Here is a 25,164-nt window from a genome sequence, read left to right as displayed (position 1 = left end):
CTGAGAATGAGTGCAGCAGAGCATCTGGCCCACAGGAATCAAAAGCGTTGGGGAAGTCTTTTGATTAGATGAACATTTCTTAAACCTCTCTGTTATATTTTTTTTTAAATAGTTCAGTTTATCATCTTGTACTCAAACAGCTAAAAGCCATCTCTCTCTCGGCACTGCACCTGAAGCCTTAAGGTGATTATAAAGGGTAAAACTCATCCCTTTGAAGAGACCCAGCATAAAGTCTATGCAGCACTTCACTCCTATTTAGATCTTCAAAATCAGGCTTAAATTCTGTGTAGGCTTTGTGCTGGGCCCCTATGCGCAGGGATGCAGTACTGCCAACCTCAAGCATTCAAAAACCATGAGTCAAGCCCTAATTAGTCATGAGGTTTGCTTAAAAATAATCAGATTTAAAAATAATAATAATAATAATAATAATAATAAATGCTGGGTTTTTCTTTTGCCTTGGTTTTAAGCCTTTGTGTTAACATTTTCAAGATTTTTCTCCACAACCATGAGGGCTAGCGCGATGGGATGTGTAAACCCCACACTGGCACTGAAGGGGTTAAGGAGCATCTCTGGGCCCAGGTGACCCCGCCCATCCCCACGTACGGCGCATGCTCCAGCTGGAAGAGGCGCTTAATAGGGAGCCAGACAGCTCAGAAACATTCTGACAGGGCGGGGAGAGCGACCAATCCTGAGAGCTTCAGAAACCTTTCCTGGGGAGATTCTGCCTGCCTGCTAAGCCCAGAGGGATAGAAGGTTTGGTTACTCTCTTCTTCTTTACTACTTTGTGTCATGCCCTGTAAGAATGTGGCAGGGTGGTGGGTGGTAGGAAGTGGCCCAAGGAGGCAGCCATAAATCACTCCTGGGTGCTCAACATCATTGCATCTTAGAGAACCCTAGCCTGGGCTCCCCTACCCACCACTGCCCATCACAGCTAGAAACTTACTTTTTTTAATTATCATTTTAAATCATGACCATATGTTTCCAAGAGCTGGGGCTTTAGGACAGACTACAAATATTGTGAGACATCATGAAATCCTGAGAGTTGGCAACACTGTAAAAAAGGTGGATTTCACTCAGACAGAGGGCAATCAAAAGTATAGTGGCCATTTATACAGACTATACCCTAAACTTAAAAATCACAGTTATTAATGGTATCCATATAGTTTTTCACCTTCTCTGTATAAAGCCAGTCTAATCCAAAAAAGGAACAAAAATTCCTATTGTAAAACTTGCAATCTAACATTAACCAACACTTTCATTAAAAGATATGCAAGTCATTTCCAGGAATGCTGCGAATTCATATTTAGCTTGAAATATGGATTGTGTAAGAGCCACGCGTCTGTAAAACATAACACCAATATAAATGCCTGGGGGGGTTGTTAATATTCTAAACCTTCCCCTTTAGTGTCTCCAAATAAGACTTTACAGCACTCAGAATCTAAAAGTGAAACAGACGTCACTGATTTTCATTGTCAGCTCGAGCGCTGTGCTCACTGTCTGGTGTCAGAAATAAGTCTAACATTGTTTTGTACCAGCTGACACCTGCTAATTGTTTGCAAATTCAGACTAGTACAAATGGCATTAAAATAATCTAAACTGAAGGAAACAAAGGCATGAGCCTCTGCAAAATCAGCAAACTCAATGGGAACAGAAACTGCACTACACCAAATCTGGGGAAGGGAAGACTTCATATCAGCAGACAAATACAAGTCTTAAGACAGGCTGCAGTTCAGCAGGACTCTTAAGTTAGTAATTGCAGGAGAAGGAAATTAAGTGGGTGACTGAGCTTTTTAGTTTTGCTAGTTAAGAGCCCTGTTCTGGTTACTAAAGGTAAACCGTCTCAAGCAGCTGAGATGTGAAATGTCGTGTGGAGCAAAATTTTGAGATCCATCCTGCAAACACTTAGACAATGCGGAATTTTGTATAGGTTAATAGTTCCATTGAAGTTAATGGGACTACTCATATGTGAAGTTAAGCACGAGTGTTGGCAGAACTGGAACCTAAATCTTCACCTACCAGGCTATCCTGAGCAGTACTATGCATGTGCAGGTGGCAAGACGTATGACTTACTGGGGGAATTAAAGCCATCAGGATGTTGCTTGCAGTTGAATAGGTAGGAGACACATTGAGAACAAACAAATGCACATACCAGCAAAACTCTTGGCGGGTAAGAAGAAATGGGTGATTAAAGGGACACTGACTTAAAAAGAAATCAATTTTTTCTGGATTTTTTTTAACCTAATCTTGTTACAAATAACCCGAAAACAAACCTATCAGGGAGACTTTAGAAGCAAATAAGGGCTCAGTTCTGCAAGATACTAAGCAGTAGATCCCTGACCCAACAAAGCACTTGAGCATCTGCTTAACTTTGTCCCACTATCAGTTGGGCTAGTCACATGCTTAAAGTTAGGAACATGCTTAAGTACCTTGCTAAATTGAGGCCTGTAGCTCTTAAAAAAAATCTAGCAGTGACGTTATTAACAGAAAATCAGTCACACAAGGCTTTTGTATCACATTAGCAACTTTCACACCAAATTCCACTACTCTCTCTTTGTACACTTTGCCTGCAGTATCCTGTATGCCCTAAACACTGCAGAGTAGCTACTAGAAGTATGCCAGGGAATAGGAGGTGTTTGATATCACCTCCATATTATTAAAAATTTTCATAACACAAGGCTGTCTGAAAAAACTCAGAAATGATAACTGCTGTCTTTTAAAATGTTGGATAATCTCTGCTCATAAAATATTCACACCGAAATATGAATTTCTAATATTTCATTTACAAGATTTGACCTTTTAACTCCTTTTTGAGTCTACAGTAGAGATTCAGTGTGTTAAACCAATGGTATAAATACCCTAGTAAATATTAAAATTCAAATGTTAAACCAGCAGTTTTCCCCTCCAAAAGTTGGTCCTGTAGTCCAATGTGATATTAAATCCTCTTCTCTGAGACTGAAATCAGTGAATATCATTAACAAGACTTGTGAATGTACAGAATTTAAAATTCTAAATTGGAGAGAGTATATTTGCTCCAATCGCAACAGTGTCCTCTACATCTACAAAACTGACACAAGGCCATTGAATGCAGTCAACTGGGCTAGCTCCACTGATGTCAAGGGACGTATGCGAGTTTGCACCCAAGGGACAAATTCAGAGGTGATATATAAAGTCTAATTTAGAATTGCTTGCTAGTCGAAGGGCCCTGATTCAAAGCCCACTGAAGTCAATGGAAAAAGTCAGTGGATGAGACTGTAAATTGGTGGAACTTGTATGCCAAGGAGCTGGATGAAGGTGAAAGGTAAAAACGGGTGGGGGCTACTTCAGCGTACACTTGCTACACTACTCATTCTTGTCTTTAGGCGCAAGCGATAGACCAGCTTAGAATCCTTACACTCAGTGAGCCAAATTCAGATGTCATGGGCCAGGAAGTAAAAGGTGTAAGTTACAAGGCAGTAAGTGGGTCCGAGTCTCACTCTAGGCATCTGAGTTGGTGAACATACATATTGGAGATCATTACACCAACTCTGACTCCCTCTTAGTTAGACTGTAAGCTCTCTGAGGCAAGGACCATCCTCTCCATATAGATCTATGTAATGTTTAGCACTGTGGGGCCCCAATCCTGACTGAGACTGCTAAGTGCTACCATAATACAAATAACTTCATCCAGCTCCCACTGAATGAAGCCAGACTTTTGTCATTGACTTCATGGGGAGCAGATCCATAGACTCCCTTCTAAATGTAGCTCTATACCTCAATGGCCTTGTGTCTATACCTCAGGCTATCAGGAAATCATCAAACCCCATTGCACCATTGGGAGCTTTGAAAATTGGAAAATTAGAATCTGATTGATTTCCACAGCTCAGAACGTCTTCTGAACAGCCATGGAGTCTTTGTAAAAGTTCAAACACCATTAACTCAGTTTCCATTTGCAAACAAGTGTCAAAAATATCTCACTTGTCCACTAAAATAAATCTGTGTAAGTAAACATAAATTAAAACAAGCAAACGAAAAAAACAACTTACTGCAGGTCCAATTATAACAAGGTGGATATGGGGCTCTCTTCTGTGCCACTCTAAAACACAACAGTAAATTTTTTTTAATATTAACAAATTATGCTTAATATTCTTACAATCACATACAGAGACTGGGCCAAGTCCTCCTCCCTTGACAACAATGGGAGCACTTTGCATGACTAAGACAGGTAGAATTTGGACAATAGCATTAGTGATAGTGTTTAAATATGGAAAGCAGATCAGATTTTCACTTCCAACATTCACACACAATATTCGATTCATTAACATTATTGAAGTTAGTGTTTCTTTTTCTTTCACTCACTCTGTTATGATTCAAGTGTTATTTTTTGTGATTAAGCTGAGGTATTATTTTAGAATAATTTTAACAGTGAAGCGTTTTACAGGATGCTGGTGAATGGAGTTACTTAATCAAGGTAGTTTGGATTCTTGTTCTACCTAAATGACCAGGACTTATTCTTACCATGAGCACCTGCATGTGGCCCCCAGGAAATGGTGCGGAAATGCAATGTTTTGTTGTTACCGGTGGAGGGAAAGAATAACTGCAAAGTCATTACAGTTGTATAGTGTTTGTAACTCTAGAATCTGAAAAAATGCCTCTCTTCAACGATTCCATTGCCAAAATAGGGCCCACTCATGTGAACACTTACTTGACTTTAACAGACTACACATGGTAATAAGCCCTCCACAGTATAGTAAGGGTTTGCATAATAGGATCAACAGAATAGTGGTCTAAGAGCTGTAGGGGGCTAAAATTTAGAATGCCTGGATTCCCTGCAGCCACAGTTCAAATCCTGGCAGAAGAGATTCATCCATTCACGCTTTTGACACAGCTAAATTGAGAAACATGCCATTTGCTGTGTATGTGGGTCTTTCAAAAGTGAACACCTAGTAAAAGGTATGACTAGCTTTGATATGGATGATCTAATCAATTCCAAAGGGTATGCGGTATGTCTAAACTAGGAAAATAGGTTGTGTTTTAAAATACGTTAGGCTCCCCTGTAGATTCACCACCCACAGTCTAACAATTTTCTTTTAAGATGTCAGACTTTGTCTATCCTTTAAAACCTGTTTTAAAATGTTTTAGCCGACCTTTTCAAATGTGGTCTATTTTCCTAGTTCAGACAGAGCTTAGAACTTTGAGAGTAACTTAGTGAATCTCATTGGCTGGTGCGATCTGTTTTCTGTATAATTATCAAATATATTGCTTTTTAATTGGTGTATCAAATTTCAGACCTGCCTTATTTTGGTTGTGCCTCACATGAACCTTCGTATCAGTGTTGGACTTTATACATCTTGATGTGAAATGTACCAAAAAGAAATACTGAGAACAAAAAAAGACACAAAGGATATAAACATTACAAATACAAATTTTTACTACTCTTCTCACCTCTGACCACCTCCCTCCTAAGCTGATCTGTTGTCATTACGTTCCACATTATATCTATTTTAGACCCCAATCCTGTTCTCGGTGCAGGGATTCTGTCTTATATGTATGGTAAGCCCTGTGTGAATTATGATATTGTAGTAATCATAATTGAAGGTGGAATAATTGTAAATCAATTTTCCAGTTAGAAAGGACTTTAAAAAAACTTTTGCTCTTCATTTAAAAAAACAAAACACTTTTCCAATCTACAAAATAAGTTAAAATTCAAGTTGGTCATTCATCTTTTTAGTTCATAATTTTTAGTTATATTTTAAAGTTTAATCTTGTTCTGAAGTTAAGAAATGATAGAATCACAGAAATGTAGGGCTTGGAAGAACCTAAGAGGCCCTGTAGTCCATCTCTCCGCACTGAGGCTGTATTAAGTATAGCTACAATGAACTGACCAAAAGAAACCCTTACTACTTCTCACTTGTCTCATGTACAAACCTGATGAATCTCTCTCTCTCTCTCTCTCTCTCTCAAAAAAAAAAAAAATAAATATATATATATATATATATATATATATATATATATATATACAGGGTCCTTGCCCATTCTTTGTGAGGGGAAAAATAATGAGAAATTGGTTTTACAGAAATCTGACAATGAATACAAGAAAAGTCTACTCGCAGGGGATACCGGACAAATTGAGTCGAGTGTATTCTGGCACAGAGTTTGGGGAGTTGTTTCTGTTCTATGATTACTTATATGGAGCAATCATTCAATAAACTGATATTTCAGCTAGTGCATCTCATTATCTTGGGTCAGTGAACTGCTTTATGAAGCTCCCAGTAATCTCAGACATGGAATACTCCGAAGAAGGACTATAACCTATGAAAGGCATCAGTGCTTCAGTTTAACAAAAAAGTGAAACAATAGAGTAGAGTGTAACAAAGCATAAAAGTAAACTTTTAGTTTAGACAATTACCTGATTCTCTAATGTAGAACAGAGACAAGTTTGGGATACTAATAACACCAATTTGAAAAAACGATTGAGATGTCTAAACTTAAAGTAGCAGATATCTGCAGAAGTCACAGCTCTGGCTCAACCTCAACATCCACTTCTTTTTGCTCCTGCTCTTGCATTGCGGAGCATCTCTGGTGGAAATCCTGTGATCACGTTGACTTCCTCCACTACAAATTTGTTCTCTCCTTCAGTTCTGCCATATTCCTAGCTAAATAATTTTACTCCTCTGATTTTAATTGAATCCAAACCTACAATCCCAGCTGCCTTTTTATCACCTTTGACTTATTCCTCAAACCCTCCCTTCCTCCTGCCACCACTTCTCTCTCTGCACTGGATCTTACCAATTTCTTGTCACAAGAAAACTGACAAAATACATTGTGAGCTTCCCCCATCAGTCCCCACCTTTGCCTCTTACAACTCTCTCCTCCTCCTCCCCTGCCACAGATGCAGCTGTCCTACTCTAACCCCTTCACTTGCTGCAGTGACCCCATCCCATCTCCTGAATTCCTTCATGCCCACTCACATCCCCTCCCTTCTCTTTAACCTTTCACTCTCCTCTGGCTCTTTCCCCTCACAACACAAGTATGCTTTAGTCTCTCCCATCTTAAACCTACCCAATGGCACTTGCCTCTCCAGCTACCTCTCCATTTCTTTTTCTCCCTTTCTTCTCTAAGCTCATCAAACACACACTTTACAATCACCGGAGTTCCTCTCTCCAGTTCCATCCTAGACCTCCGCAATCTTCCACTTCCTGCATTCCACACAAACTGCTTTTGCAAAGAATAACATCTTCCTAGCCAAAGCTTAGAACTAGTACTCCATCCCCATCATCCTTAACTTGTCAGCTGCCATGGACACCATCAATCATGCTCTTCTTGAATCCTTGTCCTTCCTTGCCTTCCATGACTCTGTCCTCTCCTGGTTCTCCTCCTACCTCTCTAATCACTCCTTCAGAGGATCCTCCTCATTTCCCACCCCCCCCTTCCAACTTTCAGTGGGCATTCCACAAGGCTCTGTCCTTGGTCTCCTTCTCTTCTTCTCCCTCTACACCTTATCTCTGGGTAATCTCATCTTCACACACAAATTCAACTTCCACCTCTATTCTGATGACTCACAGGTCTACCTCTCTATTCCAAACCTGTCTCCTCCTGTCCAAACTAAAACCTTGGCCTGTCTGTCTAATATCTCCTTGTGGATCTCTACCCTCAGCTCAGTCTTAACGTGGCTAAAACAGAGCTCCTAATCTGCCCTCCCGACTACCTCCTTTCTTGTTCACTGTGGACAACACCACCATCCTTCTTACCTAAAGCTGTAACCTCGGTGTCATCTTTGACTTGGACCTCCCTCTAAGTCCTTACATCCAGGTTTTGTTTAAATTTTTCAGATTATTTCTGCATAACATCTGTAAAATATGTCCTTTCCTTTCCAAACACACAGCTAAGGCTCTTGTCATCTTGCAACTTGATTACTGGAACTCGTCTGTCCTTGACAAATGCATTCTTGACTTACTCGTCTCCATTCAAAATGCTGCTGCAAAGATCATTTTCCTAGTCCATCACTTTGACCATGTCACCTCTTTCTTTGAATCCCTCCAGTGGCTCCCCCTTCTCTTCTGCATCAAACATAAGCTACTTATCTTCACTTTCAAGGCCCTTCACAGCATCCCCATCCTACCTATCATCTCGTTCACCACTGAAATGTTAATATTTCCACTTGTTAAATTTTCAAACAAGCACCTTCATGCTTTCTCCCATGCTTCCCATGAGCTTGATAAACATCTGCAAAGCTAACTCATTATCCTCCTTTTCTCTGATTCCTACAAAAAACTTGGTAACAGTTAGGCTGCTGGTGCAATGATACCGCTGCTTATCATGCTGATGTCTCATTGTTTTCTTGTACTCCCCTTTCTGCCTGTCAGTATCCAACTGTTGTCTCTTGTCATATACTTAGATTGTAAGCTCCTTGGGGCAGGAACTATCTTTGTGTTCTGTGTTTGCACAAGGGGGTACTGCTCCATGACTGGGACTTCTAGGTGGTTTGATACTATTACTACTAAACCATATCACAGATAAAAACCCTGTAAAAGCAGGTAGAAAATAAAGGAGATACTGATGAGCACTTAGTTTAAAACATAGTTTCTAGAAAGGCGGCCTTGCTTTACTTCTCACTGTGTTCAGCTAATGTTTTATGAAAGGCAAAGGCAGGGCTATGGGAGATGAGCAATGTGAGTCCTGCTCACGGTAATTGATGTCAACGGGCCCTAACTTTGGAATTGAATGGAAACTTTTTGTCACAGTTGAACTTGATACAGGAGTCCAAGTACATGAAATATGTTTGTTTGCAACCCTTTCTAGCGTTGTAAGAGCATCTCCCATGCTATGTGAAGAAACCTCAATTTAGATTGCTGCTTTGCTCTAAAAACGTGTGAAAAGAATTTTTCTTGTAACTTTAATAGTATTCCTTAGTACACCTGCAAACATATGTAATAACCATGACACAATAAGCCAAAAAACTTATTTTGAAATAGGTGAACTCTTCTTTCTTTTGTCTACTATGAATATTGCATGCTAGCAGCAAAATAATTACTCCCTCAACAAGCAAAAGCATCAAATATTTCTCTTTGATTGCAATGCTGTGTTATTCCCAGGAGGCAGGAAAAGACACAGTACAGAAATAATGTGTTCAAAAGATCAATGTTTATAGGAACACTTTTTAAAAACATAAATATATTATGAAGTATTCTGCAGAGAAAAACACAACTTACAGTAAAGTCATCAAACCCAAGAAATTTATCTGAATGGTGTTTGGAGGAAAAAACCAAACCCAGTGAAAATGCAGAGATATTTAAACAGCAGGGCACGTACCTGAAAATACATCCACTAAATAAAGAGGGTCCTTGACTCTTCTAAGTCCACATATCAAAAGAAACAGGCGTAAATTTTCTGTGTCTTGAGGGATCCCTGTAACACAATATTTTCAAAAATACCGAATGCAGTTAGAACAGTAAAATATCTTCACAACAATTGCTTCATGAGTGAGCATGCAACCTGTGCACTAATCCTAGGAATACAAATAGGGTGACATTTTTCAAAAGCACCCAGCATTGAACTAACTACTCCCATTGAAGTAAATGGGAGTTAATTTCAGTGGGAGCAGTTAGGTTTACACTGGGAGCTTTTGAAAACCCTACCCCTAATGCTAAGAACTGTCTATCTCTCTGCATTTCCTCAGCATCAAGCGCCTAATCCAAAGCCCATTGCCGTCACTTTCCAGCATCTTGATGAAATATTACTCTTTTTATGAATGGAAAAACTGATGCAGAGGTTAAATTTCTTGCTTAAAGGGAATCTGGGCCAGAGCTGGGATTAGTATCCAGAGTTTCTGGCTCCTAGTCCAGTACTCAGTCAACTGGACTGCATATTTTATTAATGCAATGATAAATTCTAAATGATAAAGCCAAGCAAATGCCCACAATAATGCAAATTATGTATAACTCATTGGGTGCAAGGTTGCGGTTGTTGTATTTGTTGTTCTTAGCCTGCAGGGAATGAAAAAAATACAACTTTGCTGTTATGTGATGTAATGCTCTAAACCTCCGATACTGCAAGTCTACATTTATCTATAGTTGTCCAAAATCTCTTAGCCAAAGCAGACTCCACTTCTTTCCATGGGGTATTGAGTATAACAGAGTACTCCAATTAGTTACGTTTACAGTCATACACATTCAGCACGGCAGTCTTACATTAAGACTCTATAGATTACAAGGAATAAATATTTATACTGTTTATATCTAGAATTAGTTTCAGTGGAGCAAAAGGCAATATTTTACAGTCTAGAATATTAAGGTCTGCTCTACCTTTATGTTAGGTCGACATCACTACCTCAGTCAAGGGTGTGAAAAATCCATACCCCTGACCTAATTTAAACCCCACTGTCGATACATTTATGTTAACAGAAGAATACTTCTGTTGCTGTAGCCACTCTTATTCGGGGAGCTGGTGTTCCTTCGTCTACACTATGGGTTTATCCAGGCAATGTAGTGTGCTGGTATAGTCTCCATAGTGTACGCATACCCTAAGTGATGTTGCAGTTAAATACCAACCTATGCAATCAAGACAACTTTAGTTCACTGATGAAAAATTTAGCATTCAAAATGACACTTATGGAAATGAATAATTCATCTGTCCCTAGAAAGGAAGATCTAGTCAGTTAGGGTTGATATTACCAGGGGGATAGAATGGAGAACTTGATAGTGTATAATCATATGAACTATATTCAAAATCCATGAATTTGGTAGACAGGCAGTAATGCCTAGTGCATAGCGAAAGTAACTGGTAACCAAAGGTTCTACTGCCAACCCTATAAGAGTGGAGGCAAATTATACAAATTCTCCGTGCCTCAGTTTCCCCAATCAGTAACATAGAGATCATATGTATTTAGGCAAGAACATGGCCCCATTTCAAGAGGGTTGTGAGATGTGAAGCTCTTCATGTTTGTAAAGAGATGTGAGTTCTTCATACGAAAGGAATTTCATAATAAGAGCAAAAATCTTACTATTGCTTCAGTTTCCAAAGCGGTATCTATCCTTTAAACATCCAAACTGTCACAGAATATTTAACCAGAATTTAAATGACTGCAAAGCACTTACTTTAATCTTAAATTTTCTTTGTAACACACTGACAAGAAAACCTTTTGAAGATAATGAACTATACCCTTCACTATTTATTGTATATCTTTCTGTTAAAATGAATCTGTCAAGACAAGTCCTCTCAAGTCGCACTTAAACTAACAGTCGGTACGTTGTGTGGATAAGAAATGCAAATTAAAAATAATTGAAAAATCTCAATGTAAAAAAAAAAAAGCACCCACACTTAAATGCTGCTGGAAACACACAGATAGGAACCATAAAATTCCATCGACTCTTGTTAGAATATAGTTTAAAAACTGACAATCTAATGTATGAGATTGCAGTTGCCTGGTTCTGCAACAGCACAATTACACTCAGAATGTAATTCTGGGGATGGGTCACCATGTGATGTACTTGGATCAAATGTGTTCACCGTAATTTAATATAATCCACAAACTGCTGAATGCATGTTCATAACAGAAACATCACTTAATCAATTCTTAGGGGGTGGTAGTTTCCATTTCCTGGCTGAACACTGCACAAAGCAGATCAATTCATTGTCCTTCCATGCACACGTTTATTGAGCCGGTGGCAAGGATAGCCAATATACCTAATAGTCGGTAAACCATTTCATCAAGTGCTTTATTGATGAGGTCATCTCTGCCCACATCTGAGTGTTTTAATTTTATTAAAGAGTTGCAGGTCTTTCGTGGATGACTGAAAAAATCCACACACACTGCAGGTGGTGGAGATAAACAGTTGCAGCAAATAGACTCTTCCGAGACAAAAAGATCCTGTGTTAAGTCAAGTGAGCTCTAGACTAGAAAGAAGAACATAACAAAAACTGAGACAAGACTGATGAATCAAAAAGAGTTTAAATCATTTATAACCGCTTCTGTGAAGCATCAAGTACCTTTATTGAAGGGAAACAAGCCTCTAAAACTCTCTCGGTAAAACAAAACCTCAGCCTTACATCCAGCTAATTTTACTGAACTGCTAAACTGAGCCTAAAAGACCGAACAAGATTGGCTTGGTATACATTTGCTTATTTCTGACTGTTGATTGATTTGGCTCGCATATTGCCTCATCACTATACAAACATCAAGGAATTTATCCTCTCACTATTCCTGTGAGGCAGGGAAGTATTATTATCCCATCTTAGGGTACGTCTTCACTTACATCCGGGTCCAGATGTAAGCAATCGGTTTTCTGAGTTCGATTTATCGCGTCTGGTTAAGACGCGATAAATCGATCCCGGATCGACCCCGGAAGTGCTCGCCGTCGACGCTGGTACTCCAGCTCGGTGAGCGGAGTACGCAGCATCGACGGGGGAGCCTTCCTGCCGCGTCTGGACCGTGGTAACTTCGGACTAAGGTACTTCGAATTCAGCTACGATATTAACGTAGCTGAATTTGCGTACCTTAGTCCGAAGTGGGGGGGTTAGTGTAGACCAGGCCTTACAGATGGGGAAATATTTAAGTGACTTGCCCCAGGCCATATACACGTCTGTGAGAAAGTCAGAAATTGAACGCAAATGTCCCGTGTGCTGAACCACAAGGCCATCTTTTCTTTCTGGAATAGCTTGTATATATCTACTGGTTCCCTTGGAACAAAAAGCATCAACAGTAGTTAAGAATCCTAGTTTATTTACACAAGGACAATCTTGTTTTATTCTTTGTCACGTTGGCTCCCTCCTCACACTTTCTGCTTTCCCAAAGATCCTGTAACTCTACAAGGCGATAGGAAATGGAATGAAGCAGCTTTATTTAGATTGATCCCATATTCATGATTTTCCATTGTCACTGAATGCTGTCTTTACGTGGGGGTTTATTCTAATCTCACTTAAAAAGGAGTAAATCATGAATAACTCCCCTGCAGTCAATGGAGTTATAATGGTGTAAAACTAGTATGAGATCTGAACTTGCATTTTGAAAATGTCATAAACAATCGGTTGTTCATGACATATTCAAGTGATATTGCATTTAAAATTAAAATCTAACTTGGGGATTTAAATGCTCATTTTCACAGCATTTGCTGTTGAGTCATTCTGATTTAATTTGAATAGTTTTAGCTGTCACAGAGCGGCTGCAGCAGACAAGGTAGATAATGATGCTGTTTATTGGGCCGAGAATAATTCATAATACACAATGTTTGGGCTAAAAAGGTCTTTTGTCTGCTTGATGCCCCATTAAGGCATTATGCTTTTAGGAGAACCAAGGCCGGTTTTGAGTCATAATCTAAATTTCCACAAAGCTAGAAAAAAGGGTCAGACTGTGAGTACCATAGCAAAACTCTGCCTGAATTTTAATTACATGTACGGCACAGATATTTGATTTAAATTAAGCTCTCTCGACCTTCTGATACTTTTTAACTTCTTTGGCTGCTGTGGATTGGAACATCAGGTTGGCACTAAAACTTCAGTCATACTGCAATGAGTATCCAGATCTCAGTTACCGTGAATAGAGAGTCCATCACAAAAGTTATGAAGATCCTTGGGTTTAACATAAAATCTGGCCTCAATAAAATCTAATATCCTTTACTTGTTTCTTCCTAGCTCTTAGCATCTTTCTTTCTGCATTATCTTTTTGTATTTATTTGTGTAAGTCATGTTTGTAAAGCAGTTTGAAGATGAAAAGCACTGCGGGACCAAATCTGGAAGGTGCTGAGCCCCCCTGTGGTAGGTTCTGGACAACCTCAACTCACAGGATAAATAATAATACTGAGAGTGCTTTTCATCAGTAGATCTCAGAGCGCTTTGATCCAGTATCCCCATGTAAAATGCAGGGGTTCTCAGGACAAATTTTTTGGTAGCCTCAGAGTGCGGCCACCAACTCTTGCTAGTGGCCGCTCTTGCACAGTTTCCTAAAATACTTAATTAGCTTTAGGAAAAACAAATAAATATGTGCATATACATGTCCAAATGATTGTAATGTATTTGTTGCTAGCTAGTAAGTCTGTTGTGAAAAGCGATATTAACAAACATACAAGTATCACTTTTCCCAGCAGACTTACTCAGCCCTGGATGGGGAGGTCAGGGGAGGCAGTTGGGGGGCTGGAGCCGGAAACCCCACAGCTGGAGCCTGGGCCCTGCCGCTGCACAGGCTGGAGCCCGAAGCCCCTGGCCAGCGTCTGCTGCTCCGCTACCCCAGCGCTGAAGGCTAAAGCCTGAGCCCCACTGCCCCTGGGAAGGTGGGGAATTCACTGGCTGCCTTCTCCTCCAGGTGTCTCCAGAGGGGGGGCAGGGTCCAACCCCTGCTGGCAGCCCCAGCAATCAACACCAAGGCAGTGCATCCAGGACTGCTCTATGAGCCCCTGCCCCGCCCTGCATCACAGCCCAGGAGGCTGTGGCCAGAAGAAAAGTCCCTTGGTGGCCACATGCAAGAAACACTGACAGAGAGATGAAGTGACTTGCCTGAGGCCATCTAGCAGGCTAGTGGCAGGGCCAGGAATAGAACCTGGGTCTCCTAAACCCCACTGTAATGCTTTAGCCCCCAGGCCACACTACTCTGCAGCTCTATGGATTGGTTCATCTGTAAATGCTAAGTGGTAATAGCTTTATTTTGTAACAGATTTTCTCCATCCTTCCAGTATTTAAAGCTACCCTTCGAAGAGCCACATCTACACCAGTGTGACACCACGATATCACATACGTACCTGTGCACTTTCTACACATCACACTGGCGTTCTGTAGGACAAATTGCTGAAAACATGTATAATCTCCACTGATTGTATTTGGACAAACGTTCCCAATCAGCTTTTTTTATGGGCAGGGTATTTCATAAGGCTGTGATTTTTTTTCAATGGGGCTTAACGGAGTTAGGATTTTAATGGGAACTGGGTGCCTAACTCCCTTAGACAGGAAAATCCCATCCTAATCGTCCATTATGGGATTTCTTGCACCTTCCTCTGAAAGCTCTCCTAATATCCACTCTGAGACACAACACTGAATTTAATGGACCACGGGTTTGATCCCGTATGGCAATTCCTATGTTCCTAAAAACTGTCAGAAAGGAGCTATCTGGGGAAGGAATTACCTGCCACAACAATTCAATTTATTGAGGCAGGAATCAGTTGTACAATTTTATTTTATTATATGCAGTAAATCTTAGTCATTGCCCAATTCATTTTTATGACCAGACTTTCCCCAACCTAATCCTCTTAGGGACATATCAAAAACCAGTCCTGAGAAGATTGCTTCATCACAGCCAATCCCCACTGCCAGTAGTCTGTTCCACTCTTGGTCTGCTTACAGTCAGACTTAAGCAACACCTGTGTGTCTACTTGGCTTTCTATTTATTCACTGAAGATGATTAAATTTCCACATCAAGACAATGCTACCATCAGATTTTCACCTCCTCGGTGCTTTTTCAAGACTTCTTGGAGCCCCTGCTGTGAAAAGCAAACTATAGCTATCTGTAGAAGAAAGCAATCATTTCAACATTCTCACTCTTGATTTAGCCTCACAAAATACTCCAGAGCCCTAATGTGGGGAGCACAGTAATACAGTAAGTGCAACGCTGGCTTTTTAGGTGCTACAGCCATAACAGCTATGTGGAAATTGATGTCTGAAAGGAGGCACCTGGGTTTTGTTTTTAGCTTAAGTGGAAGCTTCACTTTCTGCTGTAGTACTGCGCTTCCAAGAAACTTTACCTATCTGTAATACAATTGTAATGCCAAGTGTGGGTCTACTCTGAAAAGCGAATATGCAAAAACAACACTTTTAACAGATCTGCCCCTTTGATGTATTCTTCTTGCGTTAGTGACGAAAATAATGTTTTACTTTTTTTTAATGTTTTACTTCTGCTAGTGCTACTGAGTCAATGCTTTGGGACAATGAGCTGGATTGTGTTCTGGCTCATGCATCATAAATAGAAAAAAAAAGTCCCAGCTACTGCTGGGCAAAATTCCACTCTTCACTTCAGATGTGTAACTGAGCCCAGATTTGACCCACAAAATCTGTATTGCACATACCATCTTGATTTTGCAAAGCAAACTTGTAAATTAAAGAAACTTGATAGCCATTAACAGGCTATTAAAATAGCTGCCCTACTGCCACTTTTTCAGAGTATAATTGCACTATAAAGAGGAGGCCAAATTTTCTATGGTGTAACTCCATTGATGTCACTGGAGTCACACTAGCAGAGAATCTGGCCCAAGAAATGTTGTCTAGTAGCTATAACAGGGGACTAGGAATTGGGACTCCTGTATTCTATGCCTGGCTGTGTTCTTGACTCACCTGATCTAGGGCAAGTCACTTAATTGCAAACTGCCTATGTTTACCCGTCTGTAAAATGGATATAATACTTCAAGGGATGTTATGAGGCTTAACCAAATAATGTTGGTAAAGTGCTTTGAACCCCTCAGCTGAAAGGCACAACGAAAGTACAAAAAGCTTCTCAAGATCAGGTGCAGCTTGTGCAAAACATTTTGCTTAGATAGCGCCCTGCTTATATAACACTTCTGCATGAAAACAAGATCTTTGTTGGTTCCTCATCTGAAATCATAATCCTATCTTTGTCATATCAGTCACTTTCACAGCAAGCAACTGGAATGTCACTAGCAAAGAATTATGACTTTCGGTGGGGAACAAGAAGGCAGAAACAGGTAAATTCTTTCTTAGAAGCTCTGCCCCTATATTTGGGTAGATGTCCTTAATATTTTGCTTCCTTTGATCTTTATTTATGCTGTACAAGACTTGTTCCTATGTCCCTAAAATAAAATGTTTTTTACAAAGTTTTCCATAAGGTCAGAGCAGCTTTTTAAAATAAAACCGAGTAAATAATAGATCTTAAGAACCAATTATGGAGAAATGGCTTCCTAAATCCTGGGATTTTTAATTTTCCTTTAAGTCCCTTATTCCAGTGGATCTCAGACTGTGGGTTGGGACCCCAACGTGGGTAGCAACTCCATTTTAATGGAGTCACCAGGGCTGGCATTAGACTTGCTGGGGCTCAGGGCCGAAGCCTGAGCCGCACCGCCTGGCACCAAAGCCCAAGAGCGGAGGGGCTCAGGCTTTGGCTGCAGCCCTTGATGGCAGGGATCAGGTTACAGGCCCCTGACTGGGGCTGAAGCCCTTGGGCTTCAGATTCGGCTTCAGTCCTGGGTGGCAGGGCTGAAGCCCTTGAGCTTCGGCTTTGCCCCTGCCCCCCTCCCCTCCCGGGGCTGAAGCCCTTGGCCTTCAGCTTTGGCCTCCCTGCCTGGGGTGGCAGGGCTTGGCCCTTAGCTTTGTCCCATCTCCCCCCATTTAGGGCTCGGGCAGGCTCAGGCTTCGGTCCCCCCTCCTGGGGTCGTGTAGTGATCTTTGTTGTCAGACGGGGGTCGCGATGCAATGAAGTTTGAGAACCCCCTGCCTTATTCAAATCCAGCCAAGGCAGATAGTGCTCAAATGGTATTACCATGTGATGGCTGTTCAGTGCTCTGTAAGTATTGTGTTCTCACTCCAGTCTTTAGTGGATACGTGTCAACATTGCAAATACCATCACTGCAGCTGGCACCATTACTAACAGGCTTTGCAGAACTGCCATGGACTTGGTGACACAATTACCTTCTCAAACTTGGGTGGTGGTGTCTCTAGGTTTGAAACATGCTTGTGGGGAAATAACTTCAGGCTCCAGGGCTTTCAAACCTTTCTTGGCTATTAAACAGACAGGTTTTAAATTAATATTTTGGATGAAATCCTGTTCGTTTCCAGAAACTTCAAGTTTTGAATGCTAGTGATCAACCTTTTTTTTTTTTTTTAAATGAAATGTTAGTATTTTAAAAGTAATTATAAAGACTACATTTTGCTGTCCTGAAGACAGAAATATCCATTATCATCTGGCTCCACGACTCTTCTCACTCTTGCTATGTGCTGAGGGCTAACAAAAAATATATTATTCTCTTTGCTTTGCAAAGTCTCGTGTGTGAATGCTTATAGTCCAGGCTTGAATAGAGTCGTTAATTTAAGATGTGACTGTAAACTGATTTAAATGGATGTGAATGCTTTTATTTCACTTTCAATTAGGCTTATTTCAGTTTAGCTTAAGTCAGTTAGGAACAGGTTTAAGCTAAACTGAAATAAACCCCTCGAAGTGTCCACACAGGGGTTTGAACCAGTTTAACTTAAACTGGTTTAATAAAACTGGTGGAAGTTTTTATGTAGCCAAGGCCTCCGTCAGGATGACAGCCTAATAAAAGCAATCTCCTCGGGAATATATTTAGCTTGATGGTAGTAAATGACAATGACTGATACTTAATTGGGAAAGACTATGTATATTCTGTTTGAGGGAGACATTTGGTTAGTACCAACTACTTAAGTGGCACTAAATCCTGGGTGTTGGAGGATCCACTGCTACATAAATCCTCCAGTCCTTTCCTCCCTGCAGCAGGAATGTGAGGGTCATAGAAACTGGGGAAGATGTTGCCAAAGTTTATATATAAAAAGATTAAATAAAGAATATATATTAGGCAGCAAAAAGCAGGGGACTCTACTTCAGAATTGAGATATAGCATGGCACTATATATATGGGGCTTTGAGAATATCCATGTCTTGGGTGTCAAGACAGTATAACAGAGAAACTAACTAAGTAGCATCTCAGGAATCATTTCTGAAGCATTCCTGAATACATTATTTTTATGATAAAGGCAAGAGTAAAATACAGCCCCCATCACTTAACAGGACTTTAAAACAGCAAATTTATTTAACACCATCCCAGTATGAACAATCAAGAAAAAAATTGATAGAGCAATCTCAGATAAATAGTATAAAATTGTTCTTACAAATCTTACTGAAGAGCCACAGGCTTCTATGTGCCTGGGTGATATCAAACTCTGACTTGCTGGAGGTAAGAATGCAGTTTGAGAACATCTTATCTCAAGTGACCTAGTTTCTCACTGTTTGTTCAAATAAAGACATTTTTCTTATTTGAGATTTTAATGGCTGTTTTCATGAAATGTATTCACAAGTTTCCAAAGGGGGAAAACCAAATTCTAGATGATTTATATTCAAAGTGCTTGTTTTGGACAGGATTTTTTTTTTAAAATCCTAAAAAAACAAACCTTTAACATATGTTTTACCTTTTATAGTTTAAGATTTGAAAATGATACATATTAGAGGTCAAATATATATTTTATATCAGGTATATTGATTATATTTGTGCATTTAAATAACTTAAGACACGAGGTTATACATAAGCGCACACTGTCTACAAACAAGATTGCCCTTATGAATGCTGGGTCAAGGGCAATCAAAGTCTTCAGGGTTAATTTTTTTTAATCCCTCACTTGAACTTGATTTTCACTTGTATTCCAAAGACCTTTAGATCACCATACCAGGTCCACATTATTTAGGCTTATCCACCGGACTTCTCTTTTGTTCAGAAACTATATCTAAGGCCTGGTCTACACTAACCCCCCAAGTCGAAGTAAGGTACGCAACTTCAGCTACGTGAATAACGTAGCTGAAGTCGACATACCTTACTTCGAACTTACCACGGTTCAGACGCGGTCCACACGGGGCAGGCAGGCTCCCCCGTCGACTCCGCGGTACTCCTCTCGTTGAGATGGAGTACCGCAGTCGACGGCGAGCACTTCCTGGTTCGATTTATCGCGTCCAGACCAGACGCGATAAATCGAACCTGGAAGTTCGATCCCCAGCCGCCGAACTAGCGGCTAAGTATAGACCAGCCCTAAGTTATGACTGGAGGGTGAGGTTAAATCCCCTCTCGAATCCTCCTTTCTGTTCACTTTGAACCATACCAAGTCTTTTATCGCTCTTGAAAAATTGTTCATTTTTCTGTCTCCTACACATTTCAAAGTATTAACGGATCTCCTACAAAAGAAAATCTATAGGTTTCTTGCAGAGATTTCAGATTCTGTCTGAGATGGTTATTTTATCTTCCAGAGTTTGAATCTGGGATGACTTTGTCCACCACTGGAATATATCTTTGATATGCTCAGTAAGTCTTCTAACTCTGCTTTGTCCTTTACATTCATCTCTTCATCCACATGTTGGAAGTGTCACAATAAATCATCTAATTTCTTTTGTGTTCTCATAACTAAGAGTTTTGCAGCATTAGGTCTTCAACACTGGCTTTTTTAAATCTTGTCTCTGACTCTCAAAATTCAACCCTTCATGATTTTAAATAGCTTTAGCTGCTCAGCCCCGCCAAATTTCCCATTTTGTGCAGTATAGTAGCATTACATGGCAGTTCCCATAATGCAATCCAGCTTTTCAGTTCTACCTTATCATTTGCTGATCCTGAAGCCACTGGCTTCGTTGAGAACAGAATTAGGTCCATCATTAGTACAACTAGGTCCCCATTCAGCAACACACTTAAGAACAAGTATATGAATAACTTTAAAGAAATGCTTAAATGCTTGGCTGAATTGGGGCCTTAATCTACAAAGTAATCCTTTCCCTTGAAATGAAAGAAGGGGGAGGATATAGGGGACAGACTCCATTGTAACTGAAGAAACTAAAAGTACTGTATATACTCGTTCATAAGCCAAATATTTTTGGTAAAAAAGTGACGCATCAAAGAGCGGGGGTCAGCTTATAAACGGGTCTACACCAAAATTTGATGATTTTAAACTCTATGGAATCATTGAATTGAATATCTAATACATTGTCGTTTTGTTTACCTGGAGCGTCTGCAGGCATGGAGCCCCTCAGCTCTAGAAATTGCAAACTCCATGAAAAGCACCCCTTCTGCTCCCTTTGTTCAGGGGCGGCTCCAGGCACCAGTGCAGCAAGCGCGTGCCTGGGGCGGGAAGCTGTGGGGGGCGGCCTGTCAGTTGTTGTGAGGGCGGCAGTCAGGCAGCCTTCGGCGGCATGCCTGCGGGAGGTCCTCGGGACGGATACGCCAAAGCTGCGGGACCGGCAGATCACCCGCAGAAACACCGCCGAATCCGTGTGACCGCGGATCACCCACAGGCATGCCGCCGAAGGCCGCCTGACTGCCGTGTTTGGGGCGGCAAAAAACATAGAGCCGCCCCTGTTTTTGTTATTCTCCAGCAAGCACTGAATTAGGGACAAACAACCAGACCTGATCTGCTACAATAGGAGATGTTCTAAATGCTACAGTGATGCTAGGGTATGGGGGAAGAGTGTTGATGAGAACTGCAGCCCATCTCAGGAGACAGAAATAGGAGCAGCACTGATGATAAGACAAATGAGATGAGATACTTGGTCATAAAACCAATACACACTGAATAATTTTGTCAGTTTTCAAGTTATTACTTAGCAGGCATGGAAGTCACAGTCACTGTTTGCTTTTGTCTGTGAATTAGGAATTATTTTGCACGTTTGCATTAGAGTACATTCGGATAAAACTGCCCTTAATATATCAGACAAAATGCATTTATGGGGAATCTTCTCCTCCCCCACACCCTCCGACCCGGCTGTTCCTTTAATCACAAAATAGTGAGACACGGGATCCAATCAATGCTGGGGCCATACTAGGCAAGTGACAAATCATTATACTTCTGAAAATTATTAATCTTAGTGGCGCTGTGCTGGTGTGCGGTGATTTACTGAGAACGAAATAACCTCACAATGCTCAATTTAAAATTGGACATGGGTTCTGAATAATGACACACATTTACTGACGTGATAAAGCAATTGAATAATGTGGATTCATTTGTAACCAAGGAAAAAAGAGCTGTACTACTGAAGATCAGATTGATGAATATGATGCCCAAAAAAAAATTTCCAGGGCAAAATGCCTGAACATTTTTCTAGTTGGGAAAAGGAGACTTAATAATCAAAGTGTTAAGGTGAGATGGCTTTTTGAATTAGCCTTTCCCCCAGATGTGCCATTACAGGGGAAAGTTTAGAAGAGCTTTTAATTAAGGGTTGAAGTAGGAACTCAGTGTAACAGTGGTGGGGCTCATAAGCTTGCTGCACAGGTACAATTCACTGGCCCACATGGCAGACATATGGCACAGAGTAAGGAATGATCCAGACACCTGCATTTCCCCCAGGGTCATTACATGAAGAAGTAGCATGTGCTGCATATATGGTTCAGAAGTTACTGGGCTCAAAATGCAAGATTGTATGGCATGTGTTATGCAGGATGTCAGACCAGATGATCACAATGATCCCTGAAATCTATGAATCTCAGTGCAACCAGCCAGGCTACTGTAACTCTTGAATTTCCCTGTCCACTGGATACCTCAGTGCCTGCTTCTTTTTTGTCTCTTCTGGTCAAGCACCATAGATTTAGCTCCCCTCACCTATGGCAGTTCAGAAATAGAGACCCTTTAAATTGAAAGTTTAAGAAGCCAGAACTAGTCTGTTATAAAGTGGCATAGAGCCACTGAAGTCAATGGAGCTACTCTAGTTTACATCAGCAGAAGATCTGGCCCTAACTTGTCTTTTGGACATACTGTGAAACCAATCTCTTTCTGCAGGCTTTATTTATTACTACTCATTTGGTGGTGGATTATGAACAACTATAGCTATAAGGTAGAAACAATGCTAGTATATGTATTTGATCTGAGTTTAAAAAATGTAGAAGGTCCCCAGAACATGGGATGGCTTCTTGACTGCCAGGTTATTGGAGGGGTGGGGGGTGGAGAGAGAAGAAATAACAAAGCTATAAACCCTCAGTTGCCACAACTCACTCTGCAGTCCTGATTTCCCCACCCCCCAAAAATTAGGCAAACCCTTTGCTGAGTCTAGTCTGCTTCTATGTATGTATTTATTTGTATTCAGATAAGTAAGTCAGTGAGATTTTTTTTTGTTCTGACAAATGGCAAAGGTGCTCTCAGCCCAGAAAACAATTTGTGTTTCAATTTGAGAAGGAAAAGATTAACTTTCTAATGGTCAGCTATATGAACTATTAACTTTTAAAGTATTTATACTTACTATTCAAATGATGTACTCAAAAGAGTCGTGCTCCAGGGGTTAAATGTACAGTAGGCATATTGATTCTAAATTAATTAATTAAATAGGCATTTTAACCAATAGGCAATTCAAAAATCCTTTTAAAATTTATCATGCTGTGTCTGGCACACACATCTGCTTGTATGTTGTTTTCCCGTCCCCTGGTATTTCGCTGTTTGATTTTGTAAGTCCTTCAGGCCAGACTATGTTTCTATGTTTGTATGGTGCCCAGCACAATGGGGACCTGATTAAATATTTAATAACCATAATTAAAGATAGGCAGGAAGTCAGTTTTCCCATCCCAGGAAAAATTTTGAGAGTCTGAAAAACTTTCCATCCCAAATCAGGACAAAAAGCTGATAACTCACAAAATTTCGCAGAGTTGAAATCCTGCAATATTTTGTTTTAGAAACAAATATGCTCTCTGGAAATATACTCATCCAGCTGTAGAGGCTGACTGAAATTGACATAATGTCAGTTTCAGAGCTGCATATCACTCAATAGCTGCAGTGAAACTGAACAGACTCTTGCTATCAGCCTGGGATCCATGCAAAGTTCATAGTAATCTAATCAGTCCCACAAAAGATTTTGACAACTCAGCTAATTCCAACAACAAAAAGTTGTGTTTGAATTTTTTCAACCAATTCTAACAACATGCAGATTATGCTTGATTTCTATGAACTCTAGGTCAGGTGCTAGGGGGTCTCACCCCACTCTCATTGAAATAAATGACAAAACTCCCATTGGTTTCAGCAGAATCTGGTTCAGACCCTAATTACCTATTTAAAAGACTTATTAATTTATTAATAAAACAATCTGTTATTTTCCTAAATTTTCTCCTACTTTGAAACCAAGTTTCAGCCCAGACTGAAATATACAAGTTGGCACCATAAAGAGGTTGCCAGATAGTTTAGTGGCAACACAATGCCTGTCCAGAAGTCCAAGCATACTTACCATTCTTGTTGATAGTCTTCATAGTGAGGCCATATAGCATATAGGCACAAATATTGAATGATATCTGACCTCTCCAGGTCAAGAATTAGGCTCACTGTGGGGGTTAGATTGTGAAAGTTTGAACTGCTGTGTCAGATTCCCTACCCATCTCTTCTGTCATACTGGCCTCCATCACATTTCTGTGTATCACAAGCATGCTCAGATATCTGTGCTTTGGTCATGAGTGAAATGAGTGTTACTGCCAACTATGTTTCCAGGGGACATTTGTCCATATCTCATAGCCACTTTATTGTTTGGTGCAATTTCATTTTTGTCAGTTTAAGCACGACTAAAGGCTGTGACTAGGAATAGCAGGGGTAGTTCGCTGCTGTGATTAACAAGCAAGGGCAGAATTCTGACTGCATGATTCTAGCTAGCACTGTTAATCCCTCATTTTCAAGAGCACTAAAAAACAACCATACAACAGATCAACTTACATATTCTAAGATCCCTTCCAGAATAGAGACAAAAACAGAAAATCATTCAAACATATCAGGAATATGTACTGAAAACTTAATTAGAGGAAGAGGCAGCATATGTAAGCTATGATCTTCATGCACTTTGTTCAGAAGCATAAAGCAATTTTACATTTTACCTGCATTTTGTAGAAATCTCTTCCAGTTAAAAGTTGCACTGGGTGTGGTCATAATTCCTAGATTCAAGGGAAGAAAAGGACAACATGTTTTACTTAGACCTAGGGTGGCAGAACTATAGCTCTTAAAATTTGTACTGAGTGAATAATGTCTTTGTCAAATACTCTAAATCCCACTTGAAACTGTTCCCATTTCAAGCTTTTCCTTTCCCATGTACATTTCCTTGCCTAGAATTTCTGTAGCATTCAGTTTGATTTTTCCAATTTAGGTTCCAATATTTATACCTTGGGCCAAATGCACTCAGAGGGTGCAAATCCATGGAAGTCCACAGAGTCATGCCTACTTGCACCAATGTTGGTTTGGCCTCTTAATACTATGTTGTTGTCTGGATGTCTCATAGGTAGATTTTACTTGATGGGAAAATCATCTGGATTGGTTCTGAAACATATACCAAAGGGGAGAGGGATAGCTCAGTGGTTTGAGCATTGGCCTGCTAAACCCAGGGTTGTGAGTTCAATCCTTCAGGGGGTGATTTGGGGATTTAGTTAGGGATTGGTCCTGCTTTGAGCAGGGGGTTGGACTAGATGACCTCCTGAGGTCCCTTCCAACCCTGATATTCTATGATCATGGAATAAAAAAACATCATGCCCAAATCCTTTGA

At 40.3% G+C, this 25,164-nt stretch overlaps 1 protein-coding gene across 1 annotated transcript in view; it reads right to left on the bottom strand.

Moving 5' to 3' along the window:
• GLT1D1 (glycosyltransferase 1 domain containing 1) overlaps positions 1–25,164 on the bottom strand; it is an 81,865-nt gene that overhangs the window by 30,116 nt on the left and 26,585 nt on the right. Inside the window, exons 6-8 of the mRNA XM_026657018.1 lie at positions 24,506–24,562; positions 9,289–9,384; positions 4,023–4,072 (exon numbers count right to left, since the gene is read on the bottom strand). Coding sequence (XP_026512803.1) covers positions 4,023–4,072; positions 9,289–9,384; positions 24,506–24,562 — 203 coding nt within the window. The remainder of the gene's footprint in view (positions 1–4,022; positions 4,073–9,288; positions 9,385–24,505; positions 24,563–25,164) is intronic.

The sequence above is a fragment of the Terrapene carolina genome, unplaced genomic scaffold, assembly GCF_002925995.2.
Source record: "Terrapene carolina triunguis isolate 2854851 unplaced genomic scaffold, T_m_triunguis-2.0 Scaffold234, whole genome shotgun sequence".
NCBI classification, from domain to species: Eukaryota; Metazoa; Chordata; order Testudines; family Emydidae; genus Terrapene; species Terrapene triunguis.
This window is presented reverse-complemented; position numbering and strand designations above follow the sequence as displayed.